Below are 17,006 nucleotides of genomic sequence, written 5' to 3'. Positions count from 1 at the left end.
CATTAAGTGACTCCAGTTGGTCCAGAATGCTATCTTTGGAATGACCTTCCTCTTAATGTTCGACAAGCCCCCCTCGCTGTCCATCTTTAAAACTCGTCTTAAAACTTATTTGTATTCTTTGTCTGTTGACTCAGGATGAGACTTGATTTTTAATTTGACTGTTTTGTGTGCTTTCTACTGTCTTTGTTTTCATTGTTTGATTCATTTGTTGTTGTATGATTTTTTTTTTTTTTTTATTTAGTTATTTTTGCTCCATGTGTAACTGTGCTTTCTACTGTCTTTGTTTTCATTGTTTGATTTATTTGTTGTTGTATGATTTTTTTATTTAGTTATTTTTGCTCCATGTATAAAACTTTGTCTACAGCGGCGGTTGTTTTAAAGTGCACTGGAAATACAGTTGAGTTGAGAGACGAGAGACCATTGTCAAAGTGGCTAACACACTGTCGCGTCCACGTAGCGTTTAGCCGTGGAATGTTTTTGTGAAACTCGAAACAAGGAAGCGTCTTGAGCAACATCTTTGGTGACACACGCGGGCAGTCAACGAAGACACACTTCCTCTCGCTAATTACTACTTGTCAGCGTTGAGCTGAGCAGGTGCTGTCACTTGTCCTCTTTCGCATTCTTGCCGAGAGAAAAATACGAGCAGCTACGAACGGCATGTGGCGTGTTGTTGTGTGTTTGAATTCAAGGTGCTTTGAGATGAGTGACTCCAGCGTTCAGCTGCGCCCGTGACGTCATCACGCCGCCGTCGCGTTTCCCCTTTGGCTTAGGTCAAGTACGTACGAATATGTGGAATGCCACAACAATTTTTATGGCGTCTGTAGTGGTCGACAATACGATGGGGATGAAATTCCATGTAATCGTTGTCGGAAGCGGACAAAAGTGTGGGAAAAAAGAGTGCTGTGGATATGTTGAGGAGCTGCTTCCCGCCATGTGTTGCTCTCGAAGCCGTTTGACGATGCCCACATGTTGGCACACGCTCACTTTGGAACACACGAGAAGGAAGGAAGGAAAGTCGGCACTCGGGCCAGGCTGATGAAAGGCTGGGCCAAATTCTGCTGCGGGTTTATCTTGAGATGAGCTCATCAGTGCTGATTTGCAGCGACCCAGAACAGATGCTCATCCCTTTGTGTCCGCATCCCACGTCCTAAATCCGAGGTTCATCACCGTTTGTCGGCCTTACACGTTTGACTTCAAAAACGCCTTTTTTTCTGGGAAAGGTTCACATCATCGAATTTTTTTGCCAATAAATGACAGATTTTTGGATGAACTCTGTGCTTAGTTTTAGGAAGCATGAAGGTCAACTACTTTAGGCTGTGAAGTCTCCATCTGCTTGGTACGTCCACAATTAAAAACAATTAACAATTCAAATAATTTCCTTACTGCATGACCGTGGCGCCCTTTTATTACATCTGCGTTTTAAAGTGGAAAATTAGTTATTTTCTCTACTGTAAAAAAATAAAAATAAATCCTTTTGATTGGATCCAAAGCGATTTTTATAATTGGTGATATAATGATAATGACTTTCAGGACAAAGCCTTGTAGAATCCAAATGCGTGGAAGACTTTACTGGATGGATAGCGCACCAGCTAGCATGCTAGGCTAATGCTAAGGCTAGCAGTTTCTGTCCCAAATCCGTTTGCTTTTTTTGTGCGACGGGAACGGCCTCACCAAGCGATTAAGAAAGAAAAAGGGCAGGAAGTGATGTCACCTGTTTGAAGAAGCTCAAGTCGACTTTTTTGTTTGTTGTTTTTTTTAAAGAGGTAAAAATCTCGTGAGAGTGTTCAAAAATACCCCCCTCTCACCCCCCACACACTTGAAGTCAGGTTGTGGGACGGCAGTTTGACCCAGGAACAGATCATTTGTCTTTCCATTACTGCCCGTGGGAAAAAATGTAAGCGATTGTTTGTTTTTCATCTATCCGGTACAGTGGTTGCTAAAAATGTGCTCTTTGGTGACATCATCGTCATCATCTCATGTGAATTCATCCCCTGCCCTGCTCCTTGGCTTCCTGTTGTTGAGAAACTCCCCGTCGCCAGGGCAACCATCTTAACAAATAGGTCGGTGTTGCCGGAGCAACCGATGTAGCAGGAAGAGCACGCCCCGTGCAACATTTTGGGGAGTATTAGGAGCATTTTTTTTTTCCCCCGAAATTGAATTGCAATGTTCTCCCAGCAGCAGATTTTCGGAACTGATTTCAAGACAGGTGTTCATTACAAACCCACAACCTGACCCTTTCAGCCCAAAAAACTTTCGAACCAAGCTTAACTTTGACCTTGAGCCCTAATTGCTTGGTAACATCATTAGCCGCCAAAAAGGCGTGCTTGTTTATATGACACAAACACACCTTGCTCACCGTTTATCTCAAATATTTACCCACGTGTATACATCCACTTCATGAATTGATATGACAGACTCCTTGATGTCTTTTCTTTTTTTTTTTAACGACAGGTTGGACCTGTTGCCGGGCGGGTTAGAGCTGCCAAAGATGGTGATGTCACTAATGGGCTGTCTTAGGTCAAGTACTATCAAAAGTACATAGTAGGTGAGTCCTTATCAGCACGCAGACTTTGCTCTTATGGGATAAAGCAACTACCCCGTTACTGTCGCTATGGAAACCACCCTCTGTGATGGAATACGCTGAATTTTGTTTTTAATTGGGACAGTTCCAGAAAATGACGACATTGATGTTTTGATAGTGTGACGTAAAGCAATGCCATACCTCCGTGTGGCGACTGGCCCGACAAGAAATAAATCTAATACTGTAAACCCTAACCAGTTAAAAGTGCTGACGTGATTGGTTGCTTGATCGATTGATTGATAAATCTGACCTCACCAATACAGGCAACAGCATTAAGTACGAATTGGATTTTGTGGTATTTTACAACCCTTCGAGGGTACGTGAACACAAATGGTGCAGCAACAGATGCCGACAGATGTGCGAAAGAAGAATACGTGTAGGCGTATATTCTTTATCCCCGGCAAAAAAAAAAATACAAAAATGCAACGTAGTCATCTAGTTGTAAAACTCTTTTTCTTTAGGATGTACGATTCTATTATACTGCCCCCTGATGGTCAAGGAACACACACACACACAAGGTCAGTGAGCATCAAGTCATGCATGATGCTCAAACTGTTTCATTCTTCCTCGTCTTTTAATGATGTCATTACTGCGGGTTTAAATACCACATTTTATGGAATACAATACTGTAGTCTTATTTTCCTGATTTAAAAAAAAACGCATTCCAAAAATGTTGTTTTTGTTTTGAGGGGGGCTTCCATATTTCAAGGCGGAATTTGAGATTGAGCCGTGTTGTGTTCTGCGAAGGAATTAAAAGTCGAAGGTGCATTGTTGGGAGGGGTGTATCTCTTTAACAGCGTGACCAGAAGACTCTCCCACCCACACACACACACACACACACACAAAGTAGGATGCGGAGAGTTATAAAGGCGGCGGGGCAAGTGTGCGCACATCCAGCCCGGCGGTCTTTGAGGTGGTTTCGCTCGCACTGCAATCAATCATCTTCACAAAAAAGGATCCAAACATGCCAAAGTGTCCCAGTTGCAACAAGGAGGTCTACTTTGGTAAGAACCGCATTCTTTTGCTTTGGCTTTCACTCTGCGTGTTGCTTCTGTCGCTGCATCTCGATGAGGAAACAGGAAATGGTTTCGAGTCTTTGACGTGCGCGTCAAATCGCCTTTATCCCCACCCCCACCTCCCCTCCTTTTTGCTTCCTGCAGCTCGACGAAAATACGTGAAAAGATTTTTGATTGATGTCGTGTTCAAGTTTGAGTTTCTTGAATGAATTAATAAATACATTTTTCAGAATTCAACTCGTGTAACTGGATTGAGTTTGGACACTGAATTGGGGGAAAATTGATTTATTTATTCACTTTTTTTTTTCTGATATTGTTTTCAGGTAAGAAGAAAAATGGGGAAAAATAAACGATGTTTTTTTTTTTTACTACACATGAAGAAGCACTTTTACTTGTTTTCAATATATGTGTATATATTAAAAAAATATATATATACAATGATTTTTTATGCACAAAGTAAATTATGATATATATTTTTATGCAATTTAAAAACGTTTTTCCCTGTATAAATGTATTCTTTTGGTTTACAAAAATCGATATAATGTGTGACTAAACTTTTCTCTGAGACAAGAGAGGTGAAGGTGAACATTTTTATTCCTTGAAAACGACATTGTGCACACTGAAAAGCTTGCGTCTCTAATGTTTGCGGTTTATCTTATTTCTTCATGCCCCCCAAAAATCGATATTTTATTTTTTCCATGTTTAAATGTATTCACTTGTTTTTAATGGACTCCTGTGACATTTTTGAGAGGCAATTTTGAATTGGGTAATAAAATAAAATGTAACCTTTTTTTTTTAGTTTATAAAAAAAAAAAATCATCATAAAAAAAAAAAAAAATAAAAAAAACCCTCACAAACTTTGGGACTACGACAGTGACCAAGAGGAATTTAGGATTTTAGAATTTATTTTTTGATATCCAATAAGATGCTCAATTTTGTATGTTACATTTTTTTTTAAAACTTAAAACCAAAAATAACACTCAGAAATATTTCTAAAGGTGCCACTTTTGACCCACAACATAACCGTGAATTTAATCTACACTCAATTAGTTGTAAGAAAAAAACAACAAAAAAAAAAAAACATCTGCGATTGTTGTCAAGTACGATTGTTATTGGTCTAAAAATATCACTTACCACAGTGAGCAAGTATTGGAAAAAGCGTCCAAATTATCATCAGAGTGCTTTCACGTGACCTGTGAAGTTTTCATTCATTATGCAGCACTTCTTTGTGCTCGCTCCACTTGGATGATCATCTCGTGAGGTCACTTGATCCAGCAAGCGAGGACAATATGAGGTTGGAAAAGTCGACTGGGGTTACCGACTATGAGCGGCGAGTGGCGCGAGGAAGGACACAACCTCGCTTGATCAAAGCGACTCGTGCAACAACGTTATGTAATGGCGATAACGAGCCGAGCAGAGCGGCGAAAAGCCAAAACATTCCGCGTCTAATCTGATGGATTTGGTCTTGGGTGGACCGCATGATTGCGCAACATTTACCATGGAAAAAGGCAGACATGGAAAATACATGGGGGAACTTTTCAGGTCAAACGATCCTTTGCGGGATGCTCCTGTTTTAATCCAATTCAGGAAAAAAAAAAGACTTTGGAAAAGATGAAGGGAATAACTGTAAACATAATTGCCAACCACCGACATCATGGCTAACTGCCAATGTTAATGCTAACCGCAAACATTCTCATACGCTCAAGCGTCAAAACGAGATGAATGCTAACTCCTAATGCTATTATTAGCCACTGACATTATTGCCAAGTGTCGTTGCTCACCGCTACCGTTATTATTGACGGGTCGCGGCAAGCATAAAAAAAAGTCGCTAACAGCTCATTTAATTGTAAACCCGTTCATTGACAGTCGCGCGTAAAAACACGTTAGCCACTCATCTTATTGTGACGTTATTGCTAAATGCTTCCATCTAATTTTTCTAACCACGAATGTTATGACTAATCACGAATGGTTTTTGACAAGCGTCCAAAGAAGTTTGACGCTAATGTTTTTGCAATCAACGTTATCGTTGTTTGCTAATGTTATTGAGTTTTAATCGCGAAAAAAAGAAGTTACTGTTTTGGTTCCTGCTGACATTTACTGCTCTGTAAGTGTGTGTGTGTGTGTGTGTGTGCACACGCGCACACGCACGTTTAATTAAATTGTAACTGACATTTAAAGGCGCATTACGTAATTGTTGATCCACCTGTGCCAGTGCAGTCTCCTTGCTGCTTTATTGGGTGTAAAGTACACTCATTATTTCAGGTCACTGCCCCCCTGTATGACAGTATAAAGGTTAAGAGGAACAAATGTTTTGATTTGTTTCTTTTGTTTTTTTGTTTTTTTTTTATTCCTCCTCTCCCACCACATTTTTGCAGTGGGAGAGAGCATCGGTCACAGGAAAAAATGGCCTTTGTTCGACATAAGAGAATCTTTGAGTGCACTTCTCTTTTTTTTTTTTTTTTTTTTTTTAAATTCCAGAGCAACACCCAAGCAGCTTTGCACTCCACACGTCTGCTTACGCATCCGACACGTGGAACTGATATACTTTTGTATTTAGTCATGTAGTCTGATCACGGTGCGACTCTACACTTTTTTTTTCACTTAAGTAGCAATTGAAAAAAAATTTATGGCATTATTTTATTTTTATTTCTTTAGCATTTTTCAATCATGGGGAATTTTTATGCTCATATGATGTCTGTTGCCATGAAACGCGCAATTCATCCTTTTTCGATAAAACAATGAATCCAAAATTTGAAATGAAGCGAATGAATAAATAAATAGTAACACATTTTAATTGAATAAAATAAATAAACATGTACTGCACATGTAAGTAAAGAAATCCCTCTGAAGAAATAAACACAATGAAACAAAATAAATAGCAGTATTTCCAATTCCAGCTTACAGGGGCAGTGCCAAATGAGCCCCGGGAATTCTACCTAGCAACAAGAGTGTCATGCGATCTGAATCAAGAATCTGATCTGAATTCTCTCGGTTTCGACGTGACTTTGCTTTCAAGCTCTGTTTTGTTTGTGCGATGGCTTACGTTTTGAACAATGATCATAAAACCCAAGTAACCGCTGCGTCATTTGCCGCCTGTGTTTTTGTGTTTTTCGTTTTGTGCAGCGGAGAAGGTGTCCTCTTTAGGCAAAGACTGGCACAGACCCTGCCTCAGGTGCGAGAAGTGCCGTAAGACGCTGTCGTCGGGATCTCACGCTGAGGTATCGATCAGTCCATGAAACTGTATGGCTAAAGCCCACGAGAACAGCTGAACTTTATTTGGCATGAAACAGAGGCACTCTAAATGGCCGCAGGTGTGTTCGGGCTCTCGTTTAGCACGGGTTTGAATGTCGAATTGTTGTTAACTAGATTGTCGTACAATCTGAAAACGCGGCAAAAGAAGTTAGCCGCTAGCGTTATCCTTAGCCGCTAACGTTAGCTGAGATCTGAGTACATGTTGTTGTGTTTCAGCATGATGGCAAGCCCTACTGCCACAACCCCTGCTACAGTGCACTCTTTGGACCCAGAGGTAATAAACTATCATTTTACACGGTAAAGCCAATACTCTGTGTGTTCCAATCATTTGTTCTGAGAAAGTCTCTGTAAGATTGTCAGTTGTTGTTGTTGTTTTATTTAATAAATAATTTGGATTGTTTTTGTTTTCTTGCAGGATTTGGATACGGTGGAGCGGAGAGTCACAAATACTAAAATTGCAATCGAGAGTACATAAAAAAAACATGTAAACACACACACACAAACACACACACACACACACACTCCATGTTCGATTGGTGATGGTTTGTCCTCCAAATTTGACTGGTTTTTACAGTGGACATTTTGACCAATAAAGGCTTGTCAATGTGCCACATAAATGAGCGTGTTTTATTCTTTACTCTCCAGTCACGACTGAACACAATTGTAAGCATGAAAGTTATTTGAAGAGAGAGACGACAGTTATTCCATGAAATTGAATCTGTCTAGTCTAGTGCATCATCACTTGTACATACATGGAATGAAAAAAAAAATAGAATACATGTAAAGTGCATATTTAATTTGAACGTCAATCGAGATAACCATCTAACAACCCACACAGCATCTGCTTTGTGTTTTGTTTTTTTGCCCGCTGCCGACTGGTCGCAGCGTTCCTGGGTCACTGCGGGCTGATGGACGGTCGCCACGGCAACGGACCCAAACAAGTCAGCAAACAGAAACAACCATGCAAGGCAGCTGCTCCCTGCTTAGATCATCACTCGCGCAGAACCCTTTCTTGTTTTAAGCTGGAGACTGTGTGGGATGAAAATTTAAGTGATTTTTTTTTCGGGGGGGTTGGGGCGGGGTGGTATGAAACCGAAGACTTCCCTGGTGTACCTTTGAAACTAGCACACTGTGATTAGCTGTTGGAGAGGGCCGTGGTTTCCTCCCACATGGATGATGATCTCATATACTCAACCAACCTTGACTTTTCATTGCGCTCACTCCTTCATGCTTCCGTGTTTCTTGTCATCAGTGTTCCATCTGTATGCTTTCATCTCGGACTGGAGCCCAGAGAGGCCTCTTGGATGGGAAAGATCACGAGGTGGCCAAGCCTCCGTGAGCTGGATGTCCTCCACCTCACATTGAAAAATAACAAATGTGCCACCGATTCAGGCAACGGCAGCGCATGCTCCGTGTATGCTCTGTGCGCTGTGGACAGGCATCACTAGTCAAACAAGCAAATACGATTTGCTCATATCATTACAAATGTTAAAATAACTTGAGTTAACGCTAAAATAGTTGATGTGTCAATCAAAATGCTCGATGTGATCAAACTATTCACAAGACATCCTAAAATCGTTCATATTTACTCAAAACAAGCGTTGTATCGTGATGACACGTCTTGAATTCTCATGGCTGTTGGGTGATTTTGAGTCATTTTTGCGCATCCTCTTAACCAGGAGTGTCAAAACTCATTTTTGTCGCGGGCCACGTTATAATTAACATTTCCCTTGGAAGGCCATTATGACTCAAACTGTATAAAGAAGTCAAGAATAACGTTTTATTAAATTATTGTTTATGTAACTCTAACGAGGGGTTTGGTCACAAGAAAATGCTTACAATACGTCACTGATTTATGACATATGAAAATTTGAACCTTTGGTACAGATTTTAGCAAGTATCGTGTTGTTGTCATCTTTGTCAGTTGTCATCTTTGATTTGTGAACCAAGCGATGGTGGTGCTATGCTACCCTCTAGTGGCAGTGGTGGAAGTGCACTGATAGCCCAAGAAAGAAAAAAAAACATTGAAGGTTTCAGGAATATGTAAGTTTAATAAACAGCGCCTCATAAATCATTGACCCAAAAACGTGGTAGAAAACTGAAACAAATAAGTTACATGGTCGTAAAAAGCACTCGTCGTCATTCAGTTTATCCAATCGTTAGTGTGAACCCCCTTACGAAAATAGTGTAGAAAGTATGCAAACGTCGACCTTCACTCATATACATCTTTTCTTTTTTTTATGTAATTAGCTAAATATGATTTTACAATGTTTCTGCTGCAAGAATTTCAAAACAAGCCCCGAATTAAGAAGGAAATATAAATTACACGTATCAAACAGGAACAGTCTTCCATTTTACTGTTTTGCGTCATCAATACACACGCGCACGCACTGACACACACACACAAACAGTCTGTGCATAGACCCAAGGTCATATTCTGGGATTTAACCGTCTCTCAAAGTATCTCCTACCCCACCCCAAAAAAAACCAAAACAAAAAAAAAAACCCTCTTGCCTTAGTAACAAAGGCAGAATTTGGGGCCAGCAGGGTTTTTTTAAACTTTGAGCCATCCTCCTCACAGTGAAATATGTATGTGTATGGTGCCGTACACCACGTGTAAAATAACATGGAAAAAAAAAAAGAATCAATATGAATTAATGAATATACCAGCGAGTTGATACATCATCCATACATCCACACAAGGAGGTGTAATAATCTGTGACTCCGAAGCCCAGAAAGAGGTTTGGCTGGGCTAGGGTAAATCACCAAGTGGCCCTGGCCACTGTCAACTCACACCCAGGATCTCCTCACCCGCCCCCGCCTCCCAAATAAATAGCATGACAATGAACCAGGCAAATTTTAAATAATGTAAACTACATAAATATATGTCAGTGAGTTGAGAATGGGGTCATCCACACAATTTGTATGGGGATGGGGGCATCTGCGAGTCTGAAGCCCAGGAGAAGGCCTCCTGGCTGGGATAGAGAAACATCGCAGCGTCCTCACATGTGGGAAAAAAACCCTCCAGTGAAAAATTTTTTTTTTGTGTGTGTGTGTGTGTTTGTGTGTTGCGCTCCATCTATTGCAGGCCTGCCCTTTTTAATTCTTCACAGTAACCAACAAGCAGCCATCCTATTGGTTGAAATAAATAAAAAACAAAAACAAAACCTCAACATGCTCAAGACAATCATAACTGAAAAAATTATCAACAAGAATAGAAACACAACAGGAAGTACAAAGTAGCCACAGGGGACAGAAAGAATTGCAATACCCTGTATATGTACAGTATATCTAGATGTTTTTGATTGTCAAAGAGGCATTGACTCTTACAAGACGCTAGAGTGCAACAGTCCCACCTGTCTGAAAAAAGGTCAAAGGTCCTGGGAAGGCGGGAAGGGGGGAAAAGCCTGGTGATGGCTGTCGGGGTGGAGAAAAAAAAAGCAGGAAAAAAAAAGCAGCATGGCTTTTGATTTGAGGTTGCAGAGCTTAGAGAACACGCACACGCGCACACACACACACACACACACACACACACACACACACACACACACACACACGCACACGCACACGCACACGCACACACACACACGCGCGCACGAGCGGACACAAACGTCCCTGAAGGTGCGATCGCAGTGAAGTGCGTCACTGCCAGTCGTCGTCATCGTTCTCGCTGTCCGAAGTGTCGTCCTCGTCATCCTCGCTGTCACCGCCCGCCTGCCGCGTGCCGATCGGCTGACGGGCGGCCATAACGCACACACACACACGCGCGCACGAGCGGACACAAACGTCCCTGAAGGTGCGATCGCAGTGAAGTGCGTCACTGCCAGTCGTCGTCATCGTCCTCGCTGTCCGAAGTGTCGTCCTCGTCGTCCTCGCTGTCACCGCCCGCCTGCCGCGTGGCGATCGGCTGGCGGGCGGCCATAAAAGCGGCGGCCCGGGCCTGGGCTTGGGCGGCGCGGGCGCGGTCCTCCGCCTCCTTCTGGCGCAGGGCGGCGGCCTTCTTCTCCTGCTCGGCGTGGCTCTTCATGTGAGCGCTGCGGCTCTTCACCTTGTAAAACACCCTGGTGGAGAAGCCGGGTCAGATTGGATTTTTCCGAGCAAACGGGATAGTGTGTGGTTTCCTCAAGATGGGCAAAATTAGCATAGCAATGTTTGTCATTTGACTCCATTTCCAAAAGTATATTTTGCAAGGACATAAACGCGAAATGGAAAGTGGATAGCAAGGTTCCCCAGGCTACAAAAGTTAGCGCGCCGATATGTTAGTCACTCCTCTGAGTAGTCAGTGGATAGAGTGAAGTTCCCCAAGCTGGCAAAGTTAATTAGAAGATCAGTTTGTTGGCCGCTACATGGAAAGTCGATAGAGTGAGGTTCCCCAAGATGGGAAAGTTGATTCGAATATCAGTTTGTTCGGTGCTCAAGAGAAAATAGACAGTGAGGTTCCCAAGGGCAGCAAAGTTAGCATATAAGTTTGTTCGCTGTTCAACAGAAAGTGGATAGATTGAGGTTCCCGAGGATGACAAAATTAGCATATCAGTTTGTTAGATGGTAAATGGAAAGTGGATAGAGTGAGGTTCCCCAAGCTGGCAAAGTTAGCATATCACCTCGTTAGCTACTAAGTGGTTTTCACATTTTGACATGCTCATATCTCTGTGAGGGGGTGCGACGACGTGAGGAGGAGGAGGCGGTGGCGGCGGCGGCGGCCCATCCCTGGCCACAACGTCCTCCTGGGACCTCATGATCAGGACCGTGGCGGTCTGCGGACACCGGAAGATTTTATGAGGCGCGCAGAAAAGTGTGCTTGATTGCAGCACGTACTGACGTTACGCAACAAGTTCTTTCCAAAATATCCACATTCTAATTCAAATATAAAAAAAAAACATATAATTGCTACATAATTCTAGAATAAACAACGCATAATTTATAAACGGTTAGTTAGGAACGCAACTCTATAAGACTGGTGGACAGCACGCACTGACGTTACGCAACAAGTTGGGAGTGCTTCTGCAAGTCCACCAGGGGGCAGCAAGCACAAGGAAGATTCAAAGGTTTACAAAGAGTAACGTTGCTCTTGGGAGGAAAATAATTCCAACTGCTTTAGCAAGCTCATGTCATCCTGATTTGTATTTCAAATTACACAATTCACGTCCGGGAAATGTGACTGAAGTGGCCTCATAAAGTTACATTTTATTTCCCATGTGGCCATGTGAGTCAATATTTGCAACATTTAAGAATAGAAGAAGCATGATAAGGTCAAAGAACCAAGGCGTCATCCATTCTTTTATTTGTGCATTGCGTTCCCTTTCCCACCCGACTTACGGTCTCGGCCGAGGGCAGCTTGTGCACAGGGCCGACTTCTTGTTTCCTGTCAGCTGAGCCTTCCCACTTCCTGTTGTCTTCTTCCTCCTGCTGCTGCTGCTGTAGTCTATGAGAGGCCTGCAAAAAGAGTTCCGGTGAACGGCGTATCCCTCCGCCGTTGAAATCAAATGCGACGCTCGAGGCTTACCTTATTTGGATTGGTCTCCTCCTCCTCGGTCGTCCCGCCAGACGGAGACGCCGCCTCGCCGTAGATCAGCGTCCCGTTTCGGCCGACCTTGACGTGCTTTTTGTATGAGTAGTAAAACTCCACGCACTGCGCCACCGTTTTGGTGCTCACCTGCAGAAAGACCCAACGATACATTGACTGTACATCTATGCAGTTTGTTTTTATATTCCAAAATTGCCCTCAATGGCCGTTTCAAACCAAAATGACAGACTTGACAGACTGAGTCTTTTCAGGCATGACAATTTGAGACTTTTTTTTGTAGGTCCACTCATAGACACACCTACCAAATTGCATGTTCTGAAGTGAAACTGTCTTTCGGGGCTGATTTATTCTTTTTTTTTTTTTAATCCCAAAGGATGCATCTGAGTCAAAATGGCCGCTGCAAACCCAATTGGAAGACTTCCTGTGTGTTTTTCTTGACATTTTTTGGTGGCTCAACTCATGATACACATACCGACCAAATTTCATGTTTGACATGTGAAACAGTTGTCAGGGTTGAATTCTTTGAAAATAGTGAAAATGACCCGGAAATGTCAGCTTTGAAACCAAAACGACACACTTCCTGTGTCTTTTCGTCAGGACTTCTTAAGACTTTTTTGTGGGTCTAATCATGAGGAGCATGCCTACTGAATTTCATGTTGCTAAGTGAAACAGGCTTTGGGGGGCTGAATTTTCTTTGTAGGACCCTCGGAAATAATTAATATGCCCTGAAACGGCCAGCTTCAAACGCAAATGTTAGGCTTCCTGAGTCTTTTCGGGCATGACTCGGTTTTCTTTTGTGTGTGTGGATTAAATCATGATAGACACGCACCAAATCTGTCAACCAAATTGCAAGTACGTAAGTGAAACTGGCTTTGGGGGCGAAATTTTCTTTGGAAGACCCTGAAATGTCACTTCAGACTCCGCACGCGGTCAGAGAGGCCAAATTCAAACCCCAAACCTCCGAGCGGTGCCAAAGACGTGTGAGGCACTCGTCCGCCGTGCTCCCTTATCCTGACTCTTGCCATTGCAGACTTGCCTGTTTCTGCACCATGAAGAAATCCTTCTTGTAGGTGGCCATGCCTCTGTTGAACTGCCGTCGCTCGGCCGCGGACCACTTGTCAGATCCTGACAGATGCAAGAAAATATTTAGCATCGAAGCAGTGCGATAGCGGTGCTCGGCTAACACCCCCCTCCCCCCACCCTTCAAAACACTGGCTCTCCTGTCTTCTATACAGGGGGGGGATTAACCACATGCTGTAACGGCACCCCCTCCGGACCCTGCCCGTCCTGTCCCGGGCTCGCCCATTAACCACATGCTGTAACGGCACCCCCTCCGGACCCCACCCGTCCTGTCCCGGGCTCACCCACACTTTGCTTCGGCAGCTGCCATCACTCAGAGGGAATGTTGGATATTTGCGGTTTATGTGACACGCAGTCTTATGTTGCCATTTTCACCCACACTTTGCTTCGGCAGCTGCCATCACTCAAGAGGGAATGTTGGATATTTGCGGTTTATGTGATACGCAGTCTTATGCTGCCATTTCAAACACAATCGTGCCACGTTATTTATTTACAATCTTTTTCCTTTTTTTTTTTTAATCTACTCGGTTGGGTGATGTGGAAGCGGACATACGAGAAAGTTTCCTGGCATGGCGCGAGCCACTGCGGCGGCGTCAGCCGAGGCTGAGCTCAGAACGCGCTTCCGATTCCCGTGTTTTCTTACCGTCGATTGAATAAAGCGGGTTGAGGGAGCACCCGTGGCTCGATATCACATGTGCTCGATTCCAATTTGTTCAAACCGGCGGTGGTCGTTGATTTTCAATTCCCGAACGAGGCTGACCTTACCTGAGATGTGGAGTTGAGTCACTTCATTGTATCGTACAAAAATAAAAATTGACAGTGCGCTGATCCCCGATTAAGTGGACATGCGAGCATACTGAGCGACGAGGTCTTTAATATGTGACGCTTGCGCTACTGCCGACTGGGCTCTTCCTCTCCTCGTCCCCCCGTGCGAAACCGCACGAACCCTACACCATTGAAGGCATCAACCTGAACTGCTGTTTTGATTAGCAACAGATTTCCCATTTGGTTCAACTCTTCAATGTGTGTGTGTGTGTGTGTGTGTGTGGGGGGGCGTTAAGTGGGGTGGAGCGGCACGGCGGCTCTTGGCGTAAATGACGAACCTGAGTAGTGGTAGTCGGACAACGAGTGGGACTTTGGAAAGATGGGATCGCTCAGCATGAGCAGGGATAAAGCGGCCTGAAAAAAACAAAGAAGAGAACAACATTTATTTGACCAACGCGCTTCCCAAGAGAGATTTCCGGAACGTCAATAAACTTCTGCACGCTCCTCGTCTTTTTGCGACTTGCCCGACTGCGGAGCTGCGCAGAGCAGAGTGGGCACTTAAAACACGTCAACCCTCCCCCCTCCCCCCCTATGCTATCTCTCTCCGTTTCCATGGCAACGTTGGAGCGGCGCTGGTCACTCCGGCCTGGAATCTCAACTTGGCACTGGCACGCGCCAAGACAGCCGGGCTCCAGCGTGTGCACGTTAACATTTGTGTTCAGAGTCTGAGAAGTGATTTTGCCAATGCGGGTGATGCACGTACTTGGGCGCATGCGAACAGTTTCGCTTCGGTTTCAGGCTTCGGTTCGGATTTGAAACAAGGGTTCAAAGTTCTTCACAATGTGACCCCCATGCTGGCAAAAAAAAAAAAAAAAAAAAGCGCGGATGGCTGTTCGTCTCTGTGTGCCCTGCGATTGGCTGGCAACAGGTTCAGGGTGTCCCCCGCCTGCCCGAGGACAGCTGGGATAGGCTCCGCCCCCCCCCCCTCCCCCACCCTTGTGGGGTTAAAGTGGATCAGAAAAGGGATGGATGGGTTACTGTAGGGTTTCAAATGTACGTTTCAAGCCAAGGCTGCGGTTAACGAGTTATTTCCCGACGGTTCGCTTGCAAGTCGCTCACCATGATGTCACCGTTGCTCCGGTGCAGACAATGGTGGGCCAGCTCCTGGTTGCTGCCTCCGCCGCACAAAGCGCTGGAACATGCCAGGTGCATCAGGTCTTTCACTGACGCAAAAGGGACAAAGACACGTCACGGGTCAACTCATCCGTACGCGGGCGATTGGGCGACTTTTTGGGCGGGCGTACCTCTTTTGTGGTAGTCCGGCTTGTCCTCCAGCTGCGTCAGGGGAGCCCAGACCAGCTCGGCTCCGTGCGTGTCCAGCTCCACCAGGGAGCGCGGCCTCAGGTCCGGCACCTCCGCCTGGTACCGCGACCCCATATTTATCCGTCTGGGGAAGGCGACATGGAAACGGGCTTAGCTTTGGTTCATGTGAACAATCAAATGGAATAAAAAAAAAATGGGGCCCTTCCGTGGCGTGGACTTTTTTTTCTTCTTTTTTTTGGGGGGGGTTACAGGTTCTATCAATTCATTCTTGATGATTTCGACTGCGCAAAGGTGGCGGGTATCGAAATCGCGTTAATCAGACGGCTTGCGATGGCCGAGGATGACGCAGCAAAACGCTGCTGCCTTTGCAAATTCAACGCGTCTCACTGAGGACAGCTCATGATTCAGCTCGGTGTTATGATCTGGATAATTGGCTGTGGAGCGTGCACTCCAGTGTGTGTGGTGTGTGTGTGTGTGTGTGTGTGTGTGTGTGTACTGCCACTGCAAACAGGAAAACACTCACGGCTCAATGCTGACTGGAGTGGGCTCACTCACTGCGGACAGAATTGGAGGAGTCATGTCGCAGCTACCTGAACAAGCAAAAAAAAACAAACAAAAAAAAGTTTCAAATTAGGGTTCAAATTATTGTTTCAAGGCAAGGTTAGTGTTTTCGATTCAGTTCTCAAGCCTGGTTTAAGCAATGGTAAAACTTTCAGAGTGGGGTTTGCGGCCAGGGTTAGGGTCTCAAATTAGGAATCTGAGTCTCAGTTTGGCATTCAAACAAGGTTTAGAGTTCCACGAATAGGGTTTCAAGCCTGCGTTAGGGTTTCAAACAAGGGTTAAAAATTTTTTTTTAATCAAAGTACTATTTGAAGCGAGGGTTAAGGTTTCAAATGAAGGTTCCAAGTCTCGAGCCTTAGAGTTACAAAATTAGGTTTTGAAGCCGGGGTAAGAATTTGAACCCTGTGTTCAATGCAGGGATCGAGTTTTGAATTTGGGGGAGGAAAAAAAAAAAAAAGGTCTAAATTCTGGTTCGGGGTTTCAAACGGGGGTTAGCATTTAAATTTATGATTTGAAGCGATTGGTATGATTTAAAATTAAGGTTACAAGCCTGGATTGGGGTTTACAAATTAAGGCTCGAAGCCAGGGTAAGGTTGGAGTTTCAAACAAAGGTTTAAAAAAAAATTGAAGCAGAGTTGGGGCTTCAAATGAAAGTTTCAACCCTCGGTCAGGATTGCAAAATGCAGGTTCCGAGTCCAAGCCGGGGTTGAAATTGTGACGTTTGCCCGTTTGTGTGTCGTACTTGAGCAGAGAAGGTTGCGCGAGGCCGACTTGGGCGTGGCGGACGGCGCCGCCGACAGGAAGGTGGCGAAGTAGAGCCCGGAGCCCTCGCGCACGGGGCTGAGGATGGGCGGCGGCGTGTAGGGCGGCACGGCCAGCGGGTTGTCGGCCAGGCGGACGGGCG

General features: G+C 44.4%; 2 protein-coding genes and 1 long non-coding RNA gene across 3 annotated transcripts in view; 2 read left to right on the top strand and 1 right to left on the bottom strand.

The window, feature by feature from the left end:
* The first annotated feature begins 383 nt into the window (after nt 1–383).
* LOC109528159 (uncharacterized) lies at nt 384–2,550 on the top strand. Its single transcript, XR_002170653.1, has 2 exons — nt 384–775; nt 2,452–2,550. It is a non-coding gene; the product is annotated as an uncharacterized LOC109528159 (long non-coding RNA).
* Nucleotides 2,551–3,432: 882 nt separating this feature from the next.
* Nucleotides 3,433–7,462, top strand: crip1 (cysteine-rich protein 1). Its single transcript, XM_019890489.1, has 4 exons — nt 3,433–3,585; nt 6,721–6,815; nt 7,066–7,123; nt 7,265–7,462. The coding sequence occupies exons 1-4, from the start codon at nt 3,546–3,548 to the stop codon at nt 7,300–7,302; spliced, it is 231 nt and encodes a 76-aa protein (XP_019746048.1). The 5' UTR covers nt 3,433–3,545; the 3' UTR covers nt 7,303–7,462.
* Nucleotides 7,463–8,873: 1,411 nt separating this feature from the next.
* Nucleotides 8,874–17,006, bottom strand: part of mideasb (mitotic deacetylase associated SANT domain protein b) — a 20,386-nt gene continuing 12,253 nt past the window's right edge. Inside the window, exons 6-16 of the mRNA XM_019890433.1 lie at nt 16,845–17,005; nt 16,065–16,131; nt 15,523–15,665; nt 15,338–15,441; nt 14,557–14,632; nt 13,410–13,498; nt 12,353–12,502; nt 12,166–12,282; nt 11,451–11,603; nt 10,632–10,927; nt 8,874–10,418 (exon numbers count right to left, since the gene is read on the bottom strand). Of these exons, the coding sequence (XP_019745992.1) occupies nt 10,667–10,927; nt 11,451–11,603; nt 12,166–12,282; nt 12,353–12,502; nt 13,410–13,498; nt 14,557–14,632; nt 15,338–15,441; nt 15,523–15,665; nt 16,065–16,131; nt 16,845–17,005 (1,321 nt within the window). The 3' untranslated portion in view covers nt 8,874–10,418; nt 10,632–10,666. The remainder of the gene's footprint in view (nt 10,419–10,631; nt 10,928–11,450; nt 11,604–12,165; nt 12,283–12,352; nt 12,503–13,409; nt 13,499–14,556; nt 14,633–15,337; nt 15,442–15,522; nt 15,666–16,064; nt 16,132–16,844; nt 17,006) is intronic.

Source organism: Hippocampus comes, unplaced genomic scaffold, assembly GCF_001891065.2.
Source record: "Hippocampus comes isolate QL1 unplaced genomic scaffold, H_comes_QL1_v1.1 scaffold168, whole genome shotgun sequence".
Taxonomy (NCBI): domain Eukaryota; kingdom Metazoa; phylum Chordata; class Actinopteri; order Syngnathiformes; family Syngnathidae; genus Hippocampus; species Hippocampus comes.
The sequence above is the reverse complement of the archived record's forward strand: the minus strand, read 5'-3'. Positions and strand labels throughout refer to the sequence as shown.

Bases quoted from the DNA above. Each gene is read 5' to 3' on its own strand.
- crip1 (XM_019890489.1), top strand. From the start codon at position 3,546: ATGCCAAAGTGTCCCAGTTGCAACAAGGAGGTCTACTTTG. The intron at 3,586-6,720 runs GTAAGAACCGCA...CGTTTTGTGCAG, and splicing joins CAACAAGGAGGTCTACTTTG to CGGAGAAGGTGTCCTCTTTA. The intron at 6,816-7,065 runs GTATCGATCAGT...GTTGTGTTTCAG, and splicing joins CGTCGGGATCTCACGCTGAG to CATGATGGCAAGCCCTACTG.